At 44.6% G+C, this 20,201-nt stretch overlaps 1 protein-coding gene across 1 annotated transcript in view; it reads left to right on the top strand.

Annotated features, from left to right (window-relative positions):
• Window positions 1–265: 265 nt before the first annotated feature.
• The window catches only part of CHRNA1 (cholinergic receptor, nicotinic alpha 1), a 21,004-nt gene continuing 1,068 nt past the window's right edge, over window positions 266–20,201 (top strand). The window contains exons 1-8 of the mRNA XM_015426640.1: window positions 266–561; window positions 5,721–5,866; window positions 6,145–6,189; window positions 9,160–9,269; window positions 9,942–10,137; window positions 11,472–11,709; window positions 13,386–13,609; window positions 15,358–15,597. Coding sequence (XP_015282126.1) covers window positions 519–561; window positions 5,721–5,866; window positions 6,145–6,189; window positions 9,160–9,269; window positions 9,942–10,137; window positions 11,472–11,709; window positions 13,386–13,609; window positions 15,358–15,597 — 1,242 coding nt within the window. The 5' untranslated portion in view covers window positions 266–518. The remainder of the gene's footprint in view (window positions 562–5,720; window positions 5,867–6,144; window positions 6,190–9,159; window positions 9,270–9,941; window positions 10,138–11,471; window positions 11,710–13,385; window positions 13,610–15,357; window positions 15,598–20,201) is intronic.

Below are 20,201 nucleotides of genomic sequence, written 5' to 3' on the forward strand. Positions count from 1 at the left end.
CTATGGTTAATAAGGTGGAACCTCTATAGTCAGAGACAGGAAATCTCTGAATACCAGTGCTGGGGGCAACATTAGAGGAATGCCTCTGTCTCTGTGCTCTGTTTGCTGGTCCTCCAGGGCAGTAGGTTGGTTGTTTGTGAAACAGGATGCTGAACCATTGGTCTAATCCAGGAGGATTTATGTTATATAGAAGAAGCCTTGAGGAAATCAGAGGTACTTATTCCGAAAAGCTGCTAGACCTAGAGACCCAGTAAGTCCACATCCTGGAATCTGTAACTTAGACAAAAAAGAATTCCAACTGTAAGCCAGAGAGATTTTGGCTTTGGCAAAAATAGACTGTTCCTGTTTCCAAAATGGACCGGCATCTTTCAGCTGCCATTCCCCTAAACAGGTGGCGTAAAACAATCGCTCCCTGGTCACAGTTCCACAGTACCCGAGCTGGAAACAGCAAAACATTTGTCAGGGACAGACTGTGAACTCTTGAGAAGCACAAGGATTTGTACTGGCGAGGAAAAGGGATGGACGTCCACAGTCTAGCTATCCTTCTGCTCCTTGGGTCAGGTAAACCATTTCAACTGATGGCATGATTTTCATTTGGCTTATTAGTTACTGCGCAGTACAGCTGTTCTCGAAGGCAGAAGATGCGTTTACTAAAGTGACATTCTGAGTATAGCTGCATGAACTTTCTGCTGGATGCAAGGTATTTAAGAAATATATACATGGAATATTTTTTCCCCTAACCATAACCAGTGAAGTGTGATAGTGAAGTGTGCTCATGACAATGAACAACATTAAGAACTAACAGTGAACTTAAAGATTGCTGTTCTTATCTCTTGTTTTGCAATCAAGGCATAAGATGATGTAAAAATCTGTGGGGATTTGAAGGGCATTGAGGTTTTTTAGCTACAAGGTAATGGGGTGGATATTTTCATTCATTTATATAGCACTCTGATAAGGAAGCCAAAATGATTGACAGCAACATGTGTTTTGGAAGGCCTTGTTAATCATTCCAGTCAAATTGCTCATGAGAGATTACGAGTATTTTGCAATGTTCATTCTCTTTGCCCCCAAATGAATATACATAAATTTATGCCCTAGCTGAATAGAACAGGGTAGAGTTGTCTGACACATGTAGTGTCTTGACAAATGTCATAATTAAATAACTAAAAGCTAATGTAAGTTGACCTAGAAATGAATGCAGGGTCATCGTAGACCTTCTGAAATAGGACACCTTTCCGGTCTGCAGAAGAAATAGGAGACACTGTTTTTTCCTTGTGGGAGCCTCATTGGCATGTTTCATTTAATATGATCCCCTGTCTGGTGCAACGCATTTTGAATAGCACCAGCAATTTATGAATGGAGAAAGTTGAACCTCCTCAGGATATTAGTCCATGCACAAAAGGCTTGGAAAACCCAAGGCGATGTTACAGTTCCACCTCAAGATTTACAAGAAATTATCCTTCTATCATTCCATCACTGAGACATCTAATTTTTGACTCCTCCTCCCAGTTATCGATGATATTCATTTTTAATTAAAATATGTATACATGGTATGTAGTTAGAGTTTCAGTCTAGCATTTTGGAGATCTTGATTCAAATCCTCACCACACTATGGTAGCTTGCTAGGTGACCTTGGGGCAGTCACTGGGCTTACACTACCTTATAGAGTTGTTGCTGTGAAGATAAAATAGATGAGGGGGGAATAATGCTGTAAGTCACCCTCAGTCCACACTGAGAAGAAAAGTATGGTATAAATTAGGGATGGGCACAAACCAGCTGACAAACTAAAGTGCATCATGAAGTTTGACTTGTTCAGGGTTTACGAACCAAAGTTCATGAACTGAAGAACCATGAAGAACTACCACAAATTTTAGCGCAATTTGTGGTGGCTCATGACGGTTCACGAAGAGCAGAAAGTAGGGGTTTACCCCTACTTTCTGCTCTTTATGAAAAACAGCTGAGTAGCTGGGAGCTCCCCACCACTCAGCTGTTTGGTTTAAATGTTTCAGTTATGTAAACCCTGTTTTCAGCTCCCCACAGCTTTTTGTGGGGAGCAGAAAACAAATGTTTAAATGGCCCTGCTTTCTGCTCCCCATGAAAAACCATAGGGAGCAGAAAGGACAGTTTAAATCAAAGAGGTGAAGTGCCTTCCCGGGGGCATTTCACCCCCACCTTTCTGCTGGCTGCAGAAAGGTAAGAGTGAAATCCCTTCCTGGGCACCATGTCACCCCAACCTTTCTGCTGGCTGCAGCTCCCTGTGGTCAGCAGAAAGAAAAGGGTGAAGTCCCATCCCAGGATCACTTAACCCCCATCTTTCAGCTGGCCGTAGCTTGCTTCAGCCAGCAGACAGGAGGGAGTGGAGTGCCCCCTGGGAGGCACTTTACCCCTTGCTTTTTGCTGGCTGGGGAAAGCTGCAGCCAGCAGAAAGGAGGGGTGAAATGTCCCCTGGGAGGCACTTCACCCCCATATTTAACCCTCTGGTTGTGCTCCCCCCAATTCAAAGCAGCAGGGAGCAAAACTGGAGGGTTAAATGCCTCTGACCCATTTAAACCCTGCTGATCTGCTCCCCACTGCTTCTAGAGGGAGAACCAGAGGGTTAAATGGAGTCATTTAACCCTCCAGTTTTGCTTCCTGCCACTTTAAAGCAGGGGGGAGCAGAACCAGAGGGTTTAAATGGGTCAGAGGCATTTCAATCCCTTCTTTCGCCGGGAGCAGAACGCAGGGGTTTAAACTTTAAATGGCTCACAAAACTATACAAACATGTTTTGTTTGGGAACCAGCATATCCATTCATGTAGGTTCATAGTTTGGTTCGTGATTCAGTCATGAACCATGAACCGAATTGCAAACGAACCATGAATCGAACCTACCCAATATCTAAATAAGTAAATAATTTAGTCTTCCCACCATCCATAGTAGCTACAATGATGTACATTGTAAATTAGTGTACAAAAGTTAAATATTAATAGGATGCTCTTGAGGGAAAGACATAATGTATTTGGTAGTTTTGGTTATAATTTGACCCCTTTGATTACTTGTCTAGTTTTTTCAAAACACAATAAAATAAATTATTAATTAATATTAATGAATGATGCCATTTTTAAAGAGAACGTGGCATAGGACATATGTTCCAAAGTCAGTATTTCAGAGGTGGCTTCTAGATGGGGGGAGAAAGTTGAATAGCCACACTGATCCATGGAAAACCCAAGAACAAGAATGAAATCTGTGTAATACCTTTTACTTGGACCAATCAAATTTGACACAAAACTTTGTGCAAGCTTTCGAGCTCATGAGAGCTCTCCATCGAGCTGGATGTGACAATATTTTAGAAGATAGAAGGATGAAAAGCAGATTCTTCAAGCCGTGATGTTAAGGTCTGATCTTGCACGCCTCCTTTGTGAGATGGAAGCAGACAATTAACTTTACTGCTGAGGCTCTGAGTTACAGCACATTCCCTTGGAAGCTGTCCTCTGTTCTTCATTCTTTCACTGAAACACAGAAACCACCCCCAAGTCCTTCCAAAACAGAACTGGAACCAAGACACAGCCTCCAGATTAGGAAGACTGGTTTTTGTGTTGTCAGGAGGGTGCATTCTTCTCTGAACACTGATCCAGGGAGAAGGAGTTTATTTTGAGGTACAAAATGGCATCTGAAATAGTTGGGCTTGGCTCCATAATAAAGTCAACGCCATCAATTGAGTCCAGATTTTGGCATGCTTCAAGGGTCCAGCCTGTTGGCTGCCAGTTGGCTTAGCTGTCCCTGCTCTAGATGATGAGTCATATGCAGGTCTAGAGTAAATTATTACAGTTTAGTACACAGCGTCATGTCACACTAACAAACAGGCAAGCAACCAACTGGAAAGGTACAAGAGGTAAGCCAGCATGCTGGACCAGATTCTGGAATAATCAGGTTCAATCCCCCACTATGCCATACAGGGCCAGTTCCAGGTTTTGGTGGGCCCTGGGTGGAAAGTGCCTGGGGGGGCCCTCCCCTCCTCTGCTTGCCACCGTGCCCCCCACTCACACCTCCTTGCCTGTGTTTAGTGTAGTGGTGTAGAGCCAGTTTGGCATAGTGGTTAAGAGTGCCAGACTCTCATCTGGGAGAACCAAGTTTGATTCCCCACTCCTCCACATGCAGCCAACTGGGCGACCTTGGGTCAGTCACAGTTCTCTCAGGGCTCTCTCAGCCCCACCTACCTCACAGGGTGTCTGTTGTGGGGGGGGGAGGAAGGGAAAGGAGATTGCAAGCCACTCTGAGACTCCAAGTGAAGGGTGGGGTATAAATCCAACACCTCCTCCTCCTCCTCCTCCTCCTCCCTTTTTGCCTAACGGTCCATCCTTTCCCCACCCACTTGCTTATTTTCCAGCCCTCCTGATGCTCATGTACACTTCCCTGGCTCTGCTGGGCAGGGCATCTAGGTGGGAATGCGGCTTGTGGGATGTTTCACAATGATCACAGCAATCAGGGGAGGTGAGCAGGTGGTGATGCTGGCAGGGGGGCCCCAGAGGAAGTCCTGGGCCTTAGGAGCTGCCCCACCTCAGGATGTGCTGATGGCAGCCCTGCGGCCATGGATGCTCCGGGTGACCTTGGACCAAGACAAATGAAATCAGCGCGAAGATTCTTTTAAATCGCTCTTTTACCTATGTATGATTAGAATTATTTTCTTTTTTATTATCCTAATTCTGTATTGTGATGGTCTTTGGCTGTATACACAATAAAAGCCAGTTTGGTGTAGTGGTTAAGTGCGCGGACTCTAATCCGGGAGAACCGAGTTTGATTCCCCACTCCTCCACTTGCACCTGGCCACTCCTCCACTTGCACCTGGCCTGGCTGGATGACCTTGGGCAAGCCGTAGTTCTGATAAGAGCTGTTCTTGAAAAAGAGCAGTTTCTGTCAAGAGCTCTCTGAGCCCCACCCACCTCACAGGGTGTCTGTTGTGGGGAGGGGAAGGGAAAGGAGTTTGTAAGACGCTCTGAGACACCTTTGGGTAGTGAAGGGCAGGGTATAAATCCAACCTCTTCTCTTCTTCTTCTAAAATTCTGGTTTCTGGATTCAAATGAAATCAGTTGACTTAGAAGGGAGTAACTGTTTAAGGCTGTAATTGTTTAGGCTTGCACTGTAAATCAAGAAGGAGAGATTGGATTTATACCCCACCCTTCACTACCCGAAGGAGTCTCAGAGCGGCAATACAATCTCCTTTCCCTTCCCCACCCCACAACAGACACACTGTGAGGTAGGTGGGGCTGAGAGCTCTCTCTTGATAACTGCTAATGAGAGAACAGCTCTGAGAGAACTTGTGACTGACCCAAGGTCACACCAGCATCTGCATGTGGAGGAGTGGGGAATCAAACCCAGTTCTTCCAGATTCGAGTCCACACTCCTAACCACCGCACCAAATTGGCTCTCAAGACTCCATCCCTGGCCTCTGCCTGTCTTGACCAGAAGAAGGTATTACTCAGCAAACAAACGTAAACATAAGAGGACAATGGCTTGTTCTGCAAGGTATCTAAATTAATACTTTAGCTTGCCTCTGACACATTCCACCAGTTTCCCTGTTCCTGATTCAGGCACAGAATGCATGGAGGTGGGAAGAAAAATTAGTTGGCCATTAAATATATCCAGATTAGGTAGTCCTTCATTTAGTTGGAATAGAAACCATGTGTTTATACTGCCATATATTCTGTTGCAGAGTTACAAGTGTTGCTATATATTTCCCTGCAGCTGTTGTGGTCCTGTGTTCGGAACATGAAACTCGACTGGTTGAAGACTTATTCAAGAACTATAACAAAGTTGTCCGCCCAGTCAACGATCATCGAGATGCTGTTCAAGTGACGGTTGGACTGCAGCTTATCCAGTTGATCAACGTGGTACAGTATGATTTCACTAGTCTTCCCAGTAGCCACAGGAGTAATATTAATCGATACAGTGTGATCAAAGTATGGTACACGGTGCTTTATAGTGTAAAAACAGATTCCCTCCCCAGAGGGAGCTTGCAACTTAATTTTGATGGTAGAGGAGACCACAAAGGGAGGGAAAAGCAATACTGGCAAGGATTTTTTTTTTTTTTTTAAATATTCATACGATTTCAACCACCTATTTCCTGAATAAACTTTTTTCTTTAATGTTGATGTTTTGTTCTCTTAAGGATGAAGTGAATCAAATAGTAACAACCAACGTGCGTCTGAAACAGGTACTTCCTTTCTATCGACAACATTTAACCATTTACCCCCTTGTGATACACTACATCCCGTGTTATTCTTGAGGTACTATGACTCTCGGGTGTGAATTTTTGGAGGGGGCAAGGGGTCGCAGGAGGAAGTGGGAGGTGGGAAATGTGTGGTCTCTGACTCGCAGTGCTCTGTTTGTGGTTCTCAAGGTCTATCCCATTGTGCTCAGTGTGGGAAGGTACATTGTGGTAAAATGCTTCAGGAAATGTTCTGATTCTCTGCCTCAGGGAAGGCTCTGATATTTTTGTGAGTTATGTCGGTTTTGAAGGTATATGGTGGAAAGTGTCAAGTTGAAGCCGACTTATGGTGACCTCATAGAGTTTTCAAAGCAAGAGACAAACCAAGGCGTTTCCCCATGACCTGCATCTATGTGGCAACCCTGGACTCACTTGGTGATTGCAGTGGCTATTGGGGTATTTCTGTTCCTTGTGCTTGACGGCGTCTCTTGTTGTTGTATGTATTTATTTAAGCCGTTTTATTTAAGAATCATTTTGTTTAAACATTTAATACTCCCTCTGAATAGCTCTAGAATTCTTATAAATCTCAGAGTAAGAGAAAATGAACTGGATGCCATTATTTATCTTAATTTTACTAGTTAGAACCTTATAAAAAGAGTACTGTACTTTGTGAAGAGATGAAAAAAAACTTAATATAATTAACGTCCATCAAAATACTTTATTTAAAGTACAAAATGTGAGTCTAGTTTGGAGACCAGTCATTAGAGTCTGTGCGCTTAACCACTACACCAAACTGGCTCTCTTTGTTCTATGAACTAGATTAGGGGTCACCAAAACATAACCCATGGGTGCCAGGGTGCCTACGGGCACCTTTCTGGTGCCCGACAAGGATTTTGGGGGAGTGGGTGGGGCCAGGAGCAGGCTTCGGTTTGACCAGGAGAGTTCTGATTGGCTCTGCAGTTGAGAAAAAAAAAATGCTTCAGTAGCTATAGCAGCCATAGCATGTGGATCTTTATTTCTGAATGTAATCTGCCTCAGGCCTTCTCCATTATCCTCCCTTCCCACCTGCTCAGCCTGGGGTGGGGGTGGGGGGCAGCACCAGAAAAAGCCAGCTGGCCTGAACAGGAGGGGGGGGAAGCCTGCCCAAACCTGCCGGCTGGCTCTTGTCCCCAGCACTACTGATGCAGCTTGGGGCAAAAGCAAGCTGGCTAGCTTGAGTGGGAAGGCAGAGGAAATGAGTTCTGACCAATGCTCCCTCTAAGCAGTGGAGTCTTGTGAGCAAAAGTTCTATTTTGTGAGCTACTAGCATTAAAGTTGTGAGCGAGCAATTTGGCTACTGCATAAATCAATTTGCTCTGGAGCCATCCTTCCCAAGCCAAGACAAAAATGTGTGAGCCGGAGGCTAAAAAACTGTGAGCTAGCTCACACTAACTCAGCTTAGAGGGAACATTGGTTCTGACCAGCCCTTCAGCACCAACTGTCATTGTTAGAAGAAATAGCACAGGCTGAAAATGTCTGGGCTCATGGAGTCATGGCAGAAGGGCTCCTCTAAAGCTAAGAAGAAGCCAGGAGAAGCATTTTCCCCCCTTTTGTGTAAGATGTCTGCAAAATGAAGACAGATATAGCCAGATGAGGGTTTCGTAGATCGCTTGTGTATACTTATTTTGTGTGTGTGCAAGAAATTCTTTTAAAATAGTATGTTAATTTTAAAAGGCATCTCGTTAAACAGAGCTTTTGTCAGAAATGCTGAAAAGCTGTTTTCAGAGTTATGTGTGACTTCACCCATTGCCATTTTTCTGGCTGGCTCTGCCTCCCAGGGCAGCCATTTTGTGGTTGTGTCCATCACTTTCTGTCAGCATTCCAAGTGTCTCTGCAGGCTGAAAAAGGTTTGGGACTCCTGAACTAGACGATACATCTGTAGTTGTTGTTGTGGCCTTATTTATTCCAATTTTTCAAGCTGTGCAATAGTGATTGTGATTGTGTTGAATGTTGTATGTATGTGTAAACTCTCTGGAATGGTTATTAATATTAGAGATGGTGAGCATTATAGCCTGCCATTTGGAGACAGTCCCTAAAGATCACCTTGTAAGCAACCAGTCACCTTGCTTTAATGCTTTCTGATGGCCGTTGAGAAACTCAACGAGTTCCGTATAGTCATTCAGAAGGAACGAATGAATTTTAACAGCCATCCTTTGACATTGGTTTAGGGGAGATAGCAAGGCAGACTGAGCGACCAATAAGTGGCTGAAGGAGAAATACCCTGATGTAGAGTATGTCAGTTTCTGGGGATCTGATGTTTGTTGCAATTCCTCTGCCCTGTAGGCATACTTATTTGCTTGCATAAAAAGCTGCCTGTTAGGTCACATGCGAAAGATGCCAAACTCAGGAAGCACTGCTTGAGAAACTTCTTACCTCACAAGGATGTTGGGAGTATGCCATTTTATCTTTAGCTACTACAGCAAGGTGGTTATAGGGGGTAGGAGGTAATTTACAGAAATATTTGCTCACTATAAATAAGCAAAAGCTTCTGGGAAAAAGATAATTATTCATAAACGCATGCCGATACCTGGGCTTGGCCACAGAGTCGCAGAAATCCATGTTGGCGATGATGAGGTAATAATTGGATTTTCCATTCATTATTCTGAAGCCCGTCAGGAAATGTGGCAGTTCTGCTAGTGAGAGAGGCTGTCTACAGCCCAGGGGTAAAGGATAATTATAAAAAACATTGATGTGTTCCTTTTACACTATTTATGCTTACTCTGGATAGCTGCTTACAATGGACCAGAAATTGGTACTCATTCTCCAAATGGAAATGGAGATATTGGTTTCTGTTTATTATAACAGTTACTTTCAACAAAGAGGGCAGTAGAACAAGTTCACAGGGATGCTTTCACGGTATCAAATAATTGTTCTACAGTAGGGCTACATTCAGCAAAATGGATAATAGGTTTTGACTCTCTGCAATTCCTTTGCTAGCAATGGACCGATGTAAATTTGAAGTGGAACCCAGAAAATTACGGTGGCGTGAAACAAATCCGCATCCCGTCTGAAAAAATCTGGCGTCCAGATCTTGTTTTGTATAACAAGTAAGTCGAGCTGTTGATTAGCTCATTAATTCTAGACATGGCCCACATAACAAGGGAGATGATCAATCCAAGTATGCAAATACCTAATCATGATTTGGGCTTTTTATTCATCCCCTGGCTTTGAGCTGCTTCAAGTCATGAGCGGGGAGGTAGACAGGATGTTCAAGTGCCTCCTGATTTCCTTCTCTCTGGCCTTCTACAGGTTGGCCCCCAAAAGATACAAAAAAGGGTTCATTTTAGATTGGAAAAGAAACCTGAAAACAGAATGTTGCTGTCTATGGGAAGTGTGTCCCCCTTCTCCATGTTATGCTAGGATTTGCAGGAATCCAAAGATTGCCCCCTTGATCTGGGATTGGAGAATTTGTCTCACAGGTACACAGAATGGCTAAACCATGCATGTAACCAAAGGCATTCTTTAGCTGCCTCCACACAGAGGTTATTCCTCTGCCTTGGCTTCCAAACTAGAGTGCTTTGTGTGTGGAGTGAGGTATCCACATGACGTTGTGCTCTAATCATTCTCTTTCCAGGTTTTCCCCATTCTTACAATGTCACCCTACTGTTTCCTCCATTTCTGACACTGTATTAGGGAATGTCAGGACTGGCCATACATCTGAATTAAAATATGTATTTTTCCACAGTACTGATGTTCATCTTGTTTCTTTCCGTTTACAGTGCAGATGGAGAGTTTGCGATTGTCCAGTTTACCAAAGTACACTTGGACTATACAGGCTGTGTCACATGGACACCTCCTGCCATATTTAAAAGCTACTGTGAGATCATCGTCACCCACTTTCCATTCGACGAGCAGAACTGTTCTATGAAGTTGGGCACCTGGACCTATGATGGCACCAAGGTTGCCATCAACCCGGTAATTGCCAACTTGACAATTTAGGAATATGAGTCATAGGCCATGATCGAAAAGCATAGTGATAGGCCAGAGCAATAGAGAATCTACCTCAGTGACAGAGCATCTACTTTGCACGCAGAAGGTCCCAGCTTCAGTCCCTGATATCTCCAGATAAAAGATCTGGTAGTAGGTGGTGTGAAAGATCTCATCCTGAGACCCCGGACAGTCACCGTCTGTCAGAGGAGCCCATACTGACCTCTCTACCTGAGACCCTGGAGAGCTACTGCCAGTCAGAGTAGACAGTGCTGACCTTGACAAATCAATGGTCTGACTCAGTACAAGGCAGCTTCCTGTGTTTGTGTGGGTGACTTTACACTGCCATGTCATAGACAGAAGATCTTCACGTAAGAATCATCGGGGGTCTACCCGGGGGGGATTAAAGGAGGCTGTGGTAACACCGCTCTTAAAGAAACCATCTTCGGATCCTACTGATCCGTCCAATTACTGCCCAGTGTCGAACCTTTTGTTTCTGGTTGAGGTAACTGAGAGAGTGGCAGCGGAACAGCTCCAGACTCTCCTGGAAGATACATTGGCTCTGGACCCATCTTGATCCAGTTTCTGCCAAATGACATCTGTGCCCTTTGGGACTTAATGTGGTTCCACAGGAGCTGTTGGACAGAGATGTTCCTCTAGGCCTATGGTGGAGAACAGCAACCATTTCCAGCTAGCCTGGCTTCTTCCATCCATCTCTTCCCCATGGGGGAAAAGGACCCCAAACTGTGTTCTTTAATGTGCCATCTGAAAAAATGTCAGTTGAATTGTTCAGAATGTTTTTAATGCTTTTAACTTAAGAATGTTGTTATTCGGAAACGTTGTCACCTGCCCTGAGCCATGTTGTGCAGGAGAGGGAGGGCTATAAATCGAAACAACAACAACCATAATAATAGTAATAGTAATAGTAATTACTATTGTAGTTTAATTGTTTTGTGGGTGGCTATTCAAGAATCACAGACTAAAACTACCATCAGATGATAGGAAGTGTTAGCAAAGTTAATCCACTGACTCCTAGCTAGATAGTATAGTTTGTAAAGTGTTGGACTATTATTATTATTATTTCTTCAATTTATATCCCACCCTCCCCACCAGGGCAGGCTCAGGGCGACTTACATAAAAGTGCATGCATAAATAAATGTTGGGATAATCACCGGGTTAAATGCTCTGCACAGGAACAGCCAAGTATTGCAACAACAACATTAATTAAAGCATTGGTTTGCTAACAAACCAGATAGTTCTGGATTTTAGCAAAATTCAGTATAATGCGGTGGTGTGGATTGATTGTTTATCTTTCTCCACAGGAAAGCGATCGTCCAGACATGAGTAACTTCATGGAAAGTGGAGAATGGATCATGAAAGATTTTCGGGGATGGAAGCACTGGGTTGTATATGCCTGCTGCACTGAGACTCCATACTTGGATATCACCTACCACTTCCTAATGCAGCGTTTGCCCCTCTACTTCATTGTTAATGTCATCATTCCTTGCCTCCTCTTCTCATTCTTGACCGGATTAGTGTTTTACCTGCCCACAGATTCCGGTACGTGCATTTTTAGGTATACCTTCCTGTAAGCAGCTGATAGGCGAAAGCAAATAATCTCAGCCCTTCTGGACGTCCTCGGTCACCCATTTTATGTTTTATGAGGTTACATGACAGCAACTTAAAAGTGGAGAGACATACTCAGAGTTTCTGAATTCTTGACAGTTGTGAAAATTTAGCTTTTTTTTTTTTAGGTAGATTTCCCCCTACTTCTAATAAGGATGCCGAAAATTTGGCAAATGTATTCTAAAATTTGGTCCCCTGCTTTCCGACATCAAAAAGTTACCTCAGGTTCACTGTCATAAAAGACAAGCAATGAAATCAAGATCAGCAGGCGTGAAACAAGACATAAAGCAATAACTGGCTAATGTGGCTGGATGTGTACTGGGATGTCTTGGGTTCAAAATCTTTCCCCAGCCACAAACTCACTTGGCAGCCTTTGAACCTAGCTACATCTGGTCTCTAATGAAGGGAGGTTTGACTCTCAAACGTTTATACACCAAAAATCTTGTTGGTTTCTAAGGTGCTACTGGGCTTGAACCTAGTTAACCTAGCTACAGGTAACTTTTCCTTCCTGAGTCCTCCTTGGGTCTGCACAATTAAAAATATGTGGTGAGTTCTGTTTAGGGAATGTAACCCTAGGCATGCACAGGCCCAATTCAGATCAGGACCACAGGTAAAAGAAGGCCTCCCCCCTGTCTTGTCTTTCTGACTTGAAAGGGCCCTGGGGGGCACTTTCTATGCCCACTGAGTCTCCATGTCTATTAATGGAGTATTCTTAGGTTTTCCAGTGGGGCAAGTTGTGCTCCCCAGGGTCATTTCTGATTCAGAAAACGTCCTCTCCCTGTTCACCATGGAGCCCAGATTAAGTTTCCAGCACAGAACTTGCAATACACATTTGACCTGGGGAAGTACCAGGGAAAATGTTAATATGTTGCTAGGGCATAAGAACATAAGAGACGCCAATGTTGGATCAGGCCAAAGGCCCATCCAGTCCAACACTCTGTCACACAGTGGCCAAAAATACCAGGTGCCATCAAAAGGTCCACCAGTGGGGCCAGGACATTAGAAGCCCTCCCACTGTTGACCCCCCCAAGCACCAAGAAGACAGAGCATCACTTGCCCCAGAGTCCTTGTGGCTAATAGCCACTGATGGACCTCTGCTCCATATGCTTATCTAATTCCCTTTTGAAGCCATCCATGCTTGTAGCCACCACCACTTCCTGTGGCAGTCCTATTAGGAAAGCCATTATTCTTCCAGCCTCAGCCCAACTCCTATCCATGACATCATACTATCTACATTACAGGGTTGTTGTAACCATCATAGTGAGGTAACGTAGGTGGAGCATTTTGGACTCCCTAAAGACCTAGAGAAATTTTAGTGTGTTGTAGTTGTGGTTCGTTGTTGTGCCAGAATATCCATCATACCTGCTGGAATGCATGTTTGGAGAAATATACCTTATCAACTGCCATTTTAATTTTAAAAAGGAATTCAGGCTGGTGGGTATCTCTCAGATGGGAATTACAGTTGTGGTACCACGCCTGACAAAGCCCTGTGCCCCTGGCAGCCTCCTCTTAACTTGACTAAGGGATTTAGGCCCGGCTCTGAACATCTCACCCTCTTCTTCATTTTAGCTAATTCACACATTTATTTATTTATTTACTCCCTGTTGCAGGTGAGAAGATGACCTTGAGCATTTCTGTGCTGCTGTCTTTGACTGTCTTCCTTCTGGTCATTGTGGAGCTCATTCCCTCGACCTCCAGTGCCGTGCCACTGATTGGGAAATACATGTTGTTCACCATGGTATTCGTCATAACCTCCATCATCATCACCGTCATTGTGATCAATACTCACCACCGTTCCCCAAGTACCCATACGATGCCCCAGTGGGTGAGGAAGGTGAGATGGTCTCCTTAGCAGAGCTGTAAATCAATTTCACAGCCCATTCCCCCCCCCAGTCACCTCATACTCAGGTATCTTGAAGCTGATGATGTTAGAACCCTCCACAGGGCATTCCACAGGGCTCTGAAGACAAATAATTCTTGGATCTGAAGTAAAATGTTAGCCACGGTTATGCATCTCTAAGGCAGGCACAATAGTGCATATGACTTTTTAAATATTCCCTTACATGTTTTAGTTGCTGTTTGCACCATAAGGGGACGAAGGAGCAAGAGGGAGTATGAGGTTAGATTCTTCCTCAAATGCACAGTCCAGGAACACCTACTAATCTCCATCCACTGAGAAAGCCAATGATTTCACCCTCCCACACAATGAAGCAGACCCAATTACTGCCCTCCCTTAGGGATAGCATACCAGACAATCTATATTAGTTGAGCAAATAAAAACTAAAAAAAGGCGCTGCAGCAACATCCTTTGCATTTCTCCTCTAAAATGATATGAGTATCATGTCAATGATACCCTTGTGCTAGCGGTCTTAGCGTGTGCACCACAAGCCGTGGTCAGCCACACCCACCACGTTATGCCACCTTCTTTCTTTTCTGTTTTCAATGGAGCTCCGGTATTACATTCTGAAAGCTAGTAGTTTGCTCAGTTTCATCATCCACCTATATGATGGGTGCCTTAAATGGGTCTGTAATTTAAAAGGGTCTGACCTGGATCACCCAAGCTAGCCCAGTGTCATCAGATCTCGGAAGCTAAACAGGGTTGGTGCCTTGGTAAGTATCTGGATGGGAGACCACTGAGGAATTCCAGGGTCGCTATGCAGAGGCAGGCAATGGCAGACTAGCCCTGAAAGTCTCTTGCCTTGATAACCCTACAGGGTCGCCACCATAGGTCTTGATGGGGGGAAGAAGCAAATGAGTGATAAGGGTCATTGCTCTTTCAGTTTTTCCAGAGTTCCCCCATTTTTTTTAGACGATTGCAAAGTTAGTTTGAAAAAACACAGGGGGAAACTGGGAGAGCAAGGACTGGCAAACAATACTGTGTGTAAGAGGGGGAAATTTGATGCAGATAGGAAGACGAGATGCAGAAAAACTTGGTGGTGAGAAAAAGCCCTAAATCAGGGGTGTCAAACATGCAGCCCGGGGGCCAGATCAGGCCCCCGGAGGGTTTCTGTCAGGCCTGCAGTGGAACTGGCTGTCTTCTGCTTCTTCTTCCACTTCTGCTGCTGCTGCGTCATTGTAGGTTTGCAGCTTACAGACACACTCCTGAACAGCATACTCAAGATTGCAGCAGCACAGACATTTTGATGCAATAATTTAAAGCAAGAGGTGTCAGTTATCAGACACTGTTAAGTAAACAAAATATTGCAAGAGTGCTGATGTTTTAAGCATGTTTCTATTTTAAGTAAAAAAACCACCCTTTCTGTTTGTGTACTTTATAAAGTTTATATCTCCACTACCTGGCATTACATTTTATGACACACATGGCCCAGTCCAACAAGGTCTCATTTATGTCAGATCTGGCCCTCATAACAAATGAGTTCTAAATCATGTGAAAAAATCATGCCCTAAATCATGTGGAAAAAAATGTGTCAGTCGTACAGATGCTTCCTCAGCCACCTTGGTTATTGCATCCATCAAACAGAAATATTTTTAGTCTGAGATTATAGAACGATAGCATCTACTGCTCTGTGCTTTCTTCCTGACAGATCTATTGTTTGTAAACTAAATAGTAATCTCTTACAGATTTTCATCAACACAATCCCAAACCTGATGTTTTTCTCAACAATGAAACGGCCTTCCAGAAATAAGCTGGAAAAAAGCATTTTTACCGAAGACATTGATATTTCCGAGATCTCTGGCAAGCAAGGCCCAGCCGCGATGAATTTCCAGTCATCCATTACCAAAAACCCAGATGTCAAGAGTGCTATTGAGGGCATCAAATACATTGCTGAAACCATGAAGTCTGACCAAGAATCTAACAATGTAAGCATATTTTCCTTAAGTAAATCACCACCATTAAATCAGCGCCTTTATTTGGAAGTGACATTCCTCTTCTGTTATGTAGTGCTAGTAAGGTAAAGGTTTCCTTGCTCGAAAGCCAGTCGAATCCGACTCCAGGGTTGCGGTGCTCATCTCCGTTTCAAAGCCGAAGAGCCAGCGCTGTCCAAAGACATTTTCGTGGTCATGTGGCCGGCATGACTAAACACGAAGGCGCACAGAATGCTGTTACCTTCCCACTGAAGTGGTACCTATTTATCTACTTGCAATTTCTTGCTTTCGAACTGCTAGGTTGGCAGGAGCTGGAACTAGAGATGGGAGCTCACTCCATCATGCAGCACCCGGGTCTCGAACTGCTGAACTACTGACCTTCCACAGCCTGCAGTTCAGCGTCTTAACCACTTGAGCCACCGCAGCTATACATTGTTAGTACCAATGTATATATTCCTGTTCTGCTTTTAATGTAGTTTGTAAAGGATGCTAATGATTACAAATAACAGATGGTCTTTGGTTAAAATTTGAAGCAGAACTGATAAGTTTTTCCCATATGCAGAAATCATAGAAGGAAAAAGAATCCAGGGATGGTAAGTAAAGAGAGCTGGGGAACATTAATATTGGCATTCGAAATGATTCCTGCTAAAACATTTAGAAATACTGTTCTTAAAAGAATTCAAACTTGATTAAAGAACCTCCTCTGGTATTAATACAGCACTGTAATTCTTTCTTTTGGGATGATCTGGATAAATACCAGTACCCCAAGTAGGGCACAGTTCCCGTGCTTGGAAGACATATACACAATTTGCCTCTGGGAGCACACAGAGTTGCTGGCAGATTTACAGGCCAGAGGGACTCACATGGAGGTGTGGAATGTGTGAAGCACTGATTCGATATAAGGCCATAGTCCCATACAGCCCCAATTACAGCACTCCTTTACTGGAGCTCCCACAAGTGCAGGAATCGCAGGGGCTGTGCCTATAGGTCCAACAAATGGGGGCTCTGTTCCACACAATTCCATCCTTCATGCTGGATTTTGATCCTGCCGGAACCCAGGGTCAGCCTAGGGCACTGGGTTTTAAGGGGTGCCAAATTAGATGGAAGTGAATTTATTTTCTCTATTCAACTTATTTCTTATAAACAAAAGCATTAGATGTTGAATGGGGAGGACACTGAGTCATAATTTGCCTAGGGCACCAAAAACACTCAGGCTGGCTCTTTCAGGATCACGAGTGATCATTTTGGGGCCACTGATCATCTGCACTGAGCCTCAAATTAGCAGACAGGTGTGGGAATAATCGATTGCCAGTGCATTGGCCATTTCAAAACTGCCAATGAAACAAGCCCAGTTCCCCCCAAAATCACTCTGTATTATTGAAAACCATCGGATGAACGTGACAGCGACACCTTTTAATTGCCCTTCTGTGGAAAACAAAGCCTACTTTGTTAGCTGATGAACGATTCCCTCTACTTGTTGCCTGGGACATCAATTTATTATTTTTCAGTGTTAGCATCTCTGTGGGGCAAACAATACTACAGGTGAAAGTAAGAACACTCTGAGGCCTTTTTGCAAAAAAAAGGTGTGTGGGGTGGTGGTGCAATTTGTCTTAGAGTCTGTAAAAGGTAAAGGTAAAGGTTCCCTTGCTCGAAAGCCAGTCGAATCCGACTCTAGGGTTGCGGGGCTCATCTCCGTTTCAAAGCCAAAGAGCCAGCGCTGTCCGAAGACGTTTCCGTGGTCATGTGGCCGGCATGACTAAACACCTAGGCGCACGGAACGCTGTTACCTTCCCACCGAAGTGGTACCTATTTATCTACTTGCAATTTCTTGCTTTCGAACTGCTAGGTTGGCAGGAGCTGGAACTAGAGACGGGAGCTCACTCCGTCATGCGGCACCCGGGTCTCAAACTGCTGAACTACTGACCTTCCACAGCCTGCAGTTCAGCATCTTAACCACTTGAGCCACCGCAGCTCCTAGAGTCTGTAAGGGATTGCTTAATCCTTCCCTTGCCCGTCAGTTTTCCTACAAATTTTCCCCACAGTGGCTTTTACGCCAGACAGTCTTTGGGATCCAAGCTTACACCATAAATGGTGGGGAGGGGTTGGCAGCTTTGGTAAAGGCTGCTGCAAATAAACGTGTGGTTGATAACTAAGTACTCTTCTATGTGAAGGCGCACTGGACCAAAAACACTGGAATTCAGGCTTGTGAGGGGCATTTAAAAAAAAAAAATTCCAAACTGTGCTGGGAGGAGCTGGTATCAGGTTGTAGCTTTGGCCTTCTGGGAAGAAGGCAGAATGGCAACCTCCAGTTGAAAACAGAAGAACCTGTAGTTGATCAAACCTTCCTCTAACACCGAACAGAACAGGGTCAAGAGCAGAGGAAAAGTGCCAATTATTATATTTACAAAACTGGAGACTAATCTGTAATGGTGTGCCAGGTAAACAGTCAAGCTCTACTTTGGCACACTTTTTTAAATTGAATTGAAGGCTATAGTTTAGGCAGCAAGGATTTCAAGTGTTCCGTGTTTCACTCGCTGCTGCTATTCAACCAAAATGCGCTTCCTTCCCTCTCACTGGAAGCCTTTCTTCTCCTCCCCAGTTTCTCCTCACGCTTTGCAGCAATGCAACATCTGGCTCCCCCTTGTGGGCCAGCATCAAACAAAAACTGTGCAGCAATATAATTTAGGAAGAAATCAACCAGCTGGGAAAGAGTTTACAGCCGGCCGACTCCAGGCGGATCTGAGTCTCCTGATGAGTGAGCCATTAGAGAGGGACAGGAACTTCAAACATAGTTCAGAGAACTTCAGCCTTTCCAGACCTGGAACTCACCTTTAACCTAGGGTTGCCAGACAACCAGCAGTAGCTTGTGGGAGGGGACATGGGGGTGCCTGCCAGCATCACATACACCACATGGTGTCACATTGCTCTAGAGTGATTCCTAGAGCAATGAGACATCACCTCTGGGTTTTCCCTAAAAGTGATGCCACGCTGCATGTGACACCAGCTTTTAATGTTTGGTTTACCCTCCTGCTCCTCCGAGTTATGGCAACACAGGGTTGCCAGCGGGGGGCCTCCCACCATAGCAGGTGGCCTGCCAAGCCTACTTTATTTTATTTTATTTATTTGATATATTACTCGCTCCATCCTAGCTTGTGCAGGGCTCTGGGCGATGTACAACAGAGGCACAAAGCCATAAAACGAATATACAAAACATTAAGAATGCAAAATAACAAAATCAGAATAATAAATTTTTAAAAAGAAGTCCCAGATGGCGCCCTTAAAAATGACATCCCAGTTCTGGACTGCCTGGGCACTTTCTGGGAAGAGGGAGAGGGGACACAAGGTCAGAATTAAGGGGAGGGGGAGACGAAGAGGGTGCCAGCCGCAATAGAGCACTGTTGCTTTCCTCAACCAAAAGCCTGGCGGAACATCTCTGCCTTGCAGGCCCTGCAGAATTGCGTAAGATCCCGCAGGGCCCTGGTGGTATTAGGCAGAGAGTTCCGCCAGGTTGGGGCCAGGACCAAAAAGGCCCTGGCCCTGGCTGAGGACAGCCGGACATCTTTGGGGCCAGGGATCACCAGCAGGTTGTGATCTGCAGAGCATAAAGCTATCCCAGGGACTTTAACTATAGGCAGCGGAATGGAACCTGATGTGCTGCATGCACTTGACAGGAAATCACCTAATGATACTGTCACATGAGAGCAAGAGCCATATCATAGAATTTCTGTACTGAAAAGAAATCCTCTCTATAGCGAAGTGATCTCACCTGGCTGTTCTGCTGCTCCTCTCAGTATATGTGCAAAGAGAAGCAAGAGTGGTGTGCCACCTTGCCCTCTAGGCATGTGCACTATCAACACGTCTCTCCAAAAAGCAGTGAAGGAAAAGGCAGCTCACAACCCAGCAGGCGGGACTCTACAAGCCGCCTGTAGACCACTGATGTAGTTGACAGAGAAAATTCAGGATGAATGATTGCTAGCTTTCTGGGGGGAAAGTTCAGTGGTGGTGGTTTCTCATCCTTTGGGTTTTGTAAATCAGTAGCATTGCTCTAATTAAAACTCTGTTTGGACTTCTGGAATGTTCCATTCTAGGTTGCCTGTCTTGGCGGGCAATCTCCTGGCCTCTCTACCAATCTGTGCTTCAGTGGGAGCAAAAAAATGAGACGTGGGAAGCAGTGTCTCATGACATCACTTCCAGTTGCATCCAGAAGTGATGTCACAACACTCTAGGAATTCTCAGAATCTTTATGGTTTTTACCATAGAGATCTGGGAAGTTCTGTAACAATGCGATGTCCCCTTTTGGGAACAAGAGCCAGTCTGGTGTACAGCCAGTTTGATGTAGTGGTTAAGTGCGTTAAGTGGTTAAGTGTGCGGACTCTAATCTGGGAGAACCAGGTTTGATTCCCCACTCCTCCACTTGCAGCTGCTGGATGACCTTGGGCAAGCCATGGTTCTGTCAGAGCTGTTCTTGAATGAGCTCTCTCAGACCCACCTACCTCACAGGCTGTCTGTTGTGGGGAGCAGAAGGGAAAGGAGTTTGTAAACTGCTCTGAGACTCTGAGTGAAGGGCAAGGTATAAATCCAGTCTCCTCCTCCTCCTC

Source organism: Gekko japonicus, unplaced genomic scaffold (assembly GCF_001447785.1).
Source record: "Gekko japonicus isolate JY-2015 unplaced genomic scaffold, Gekko_japonicus_V1.1 scaffold2078, whole genome shotgun sequence".
Lineage (NCBI taxonomy): Eukaryota > Metazoa > Chordata > Lepidosauria > Squamata > Gekkonidae > Gekko > Gekko japonicus.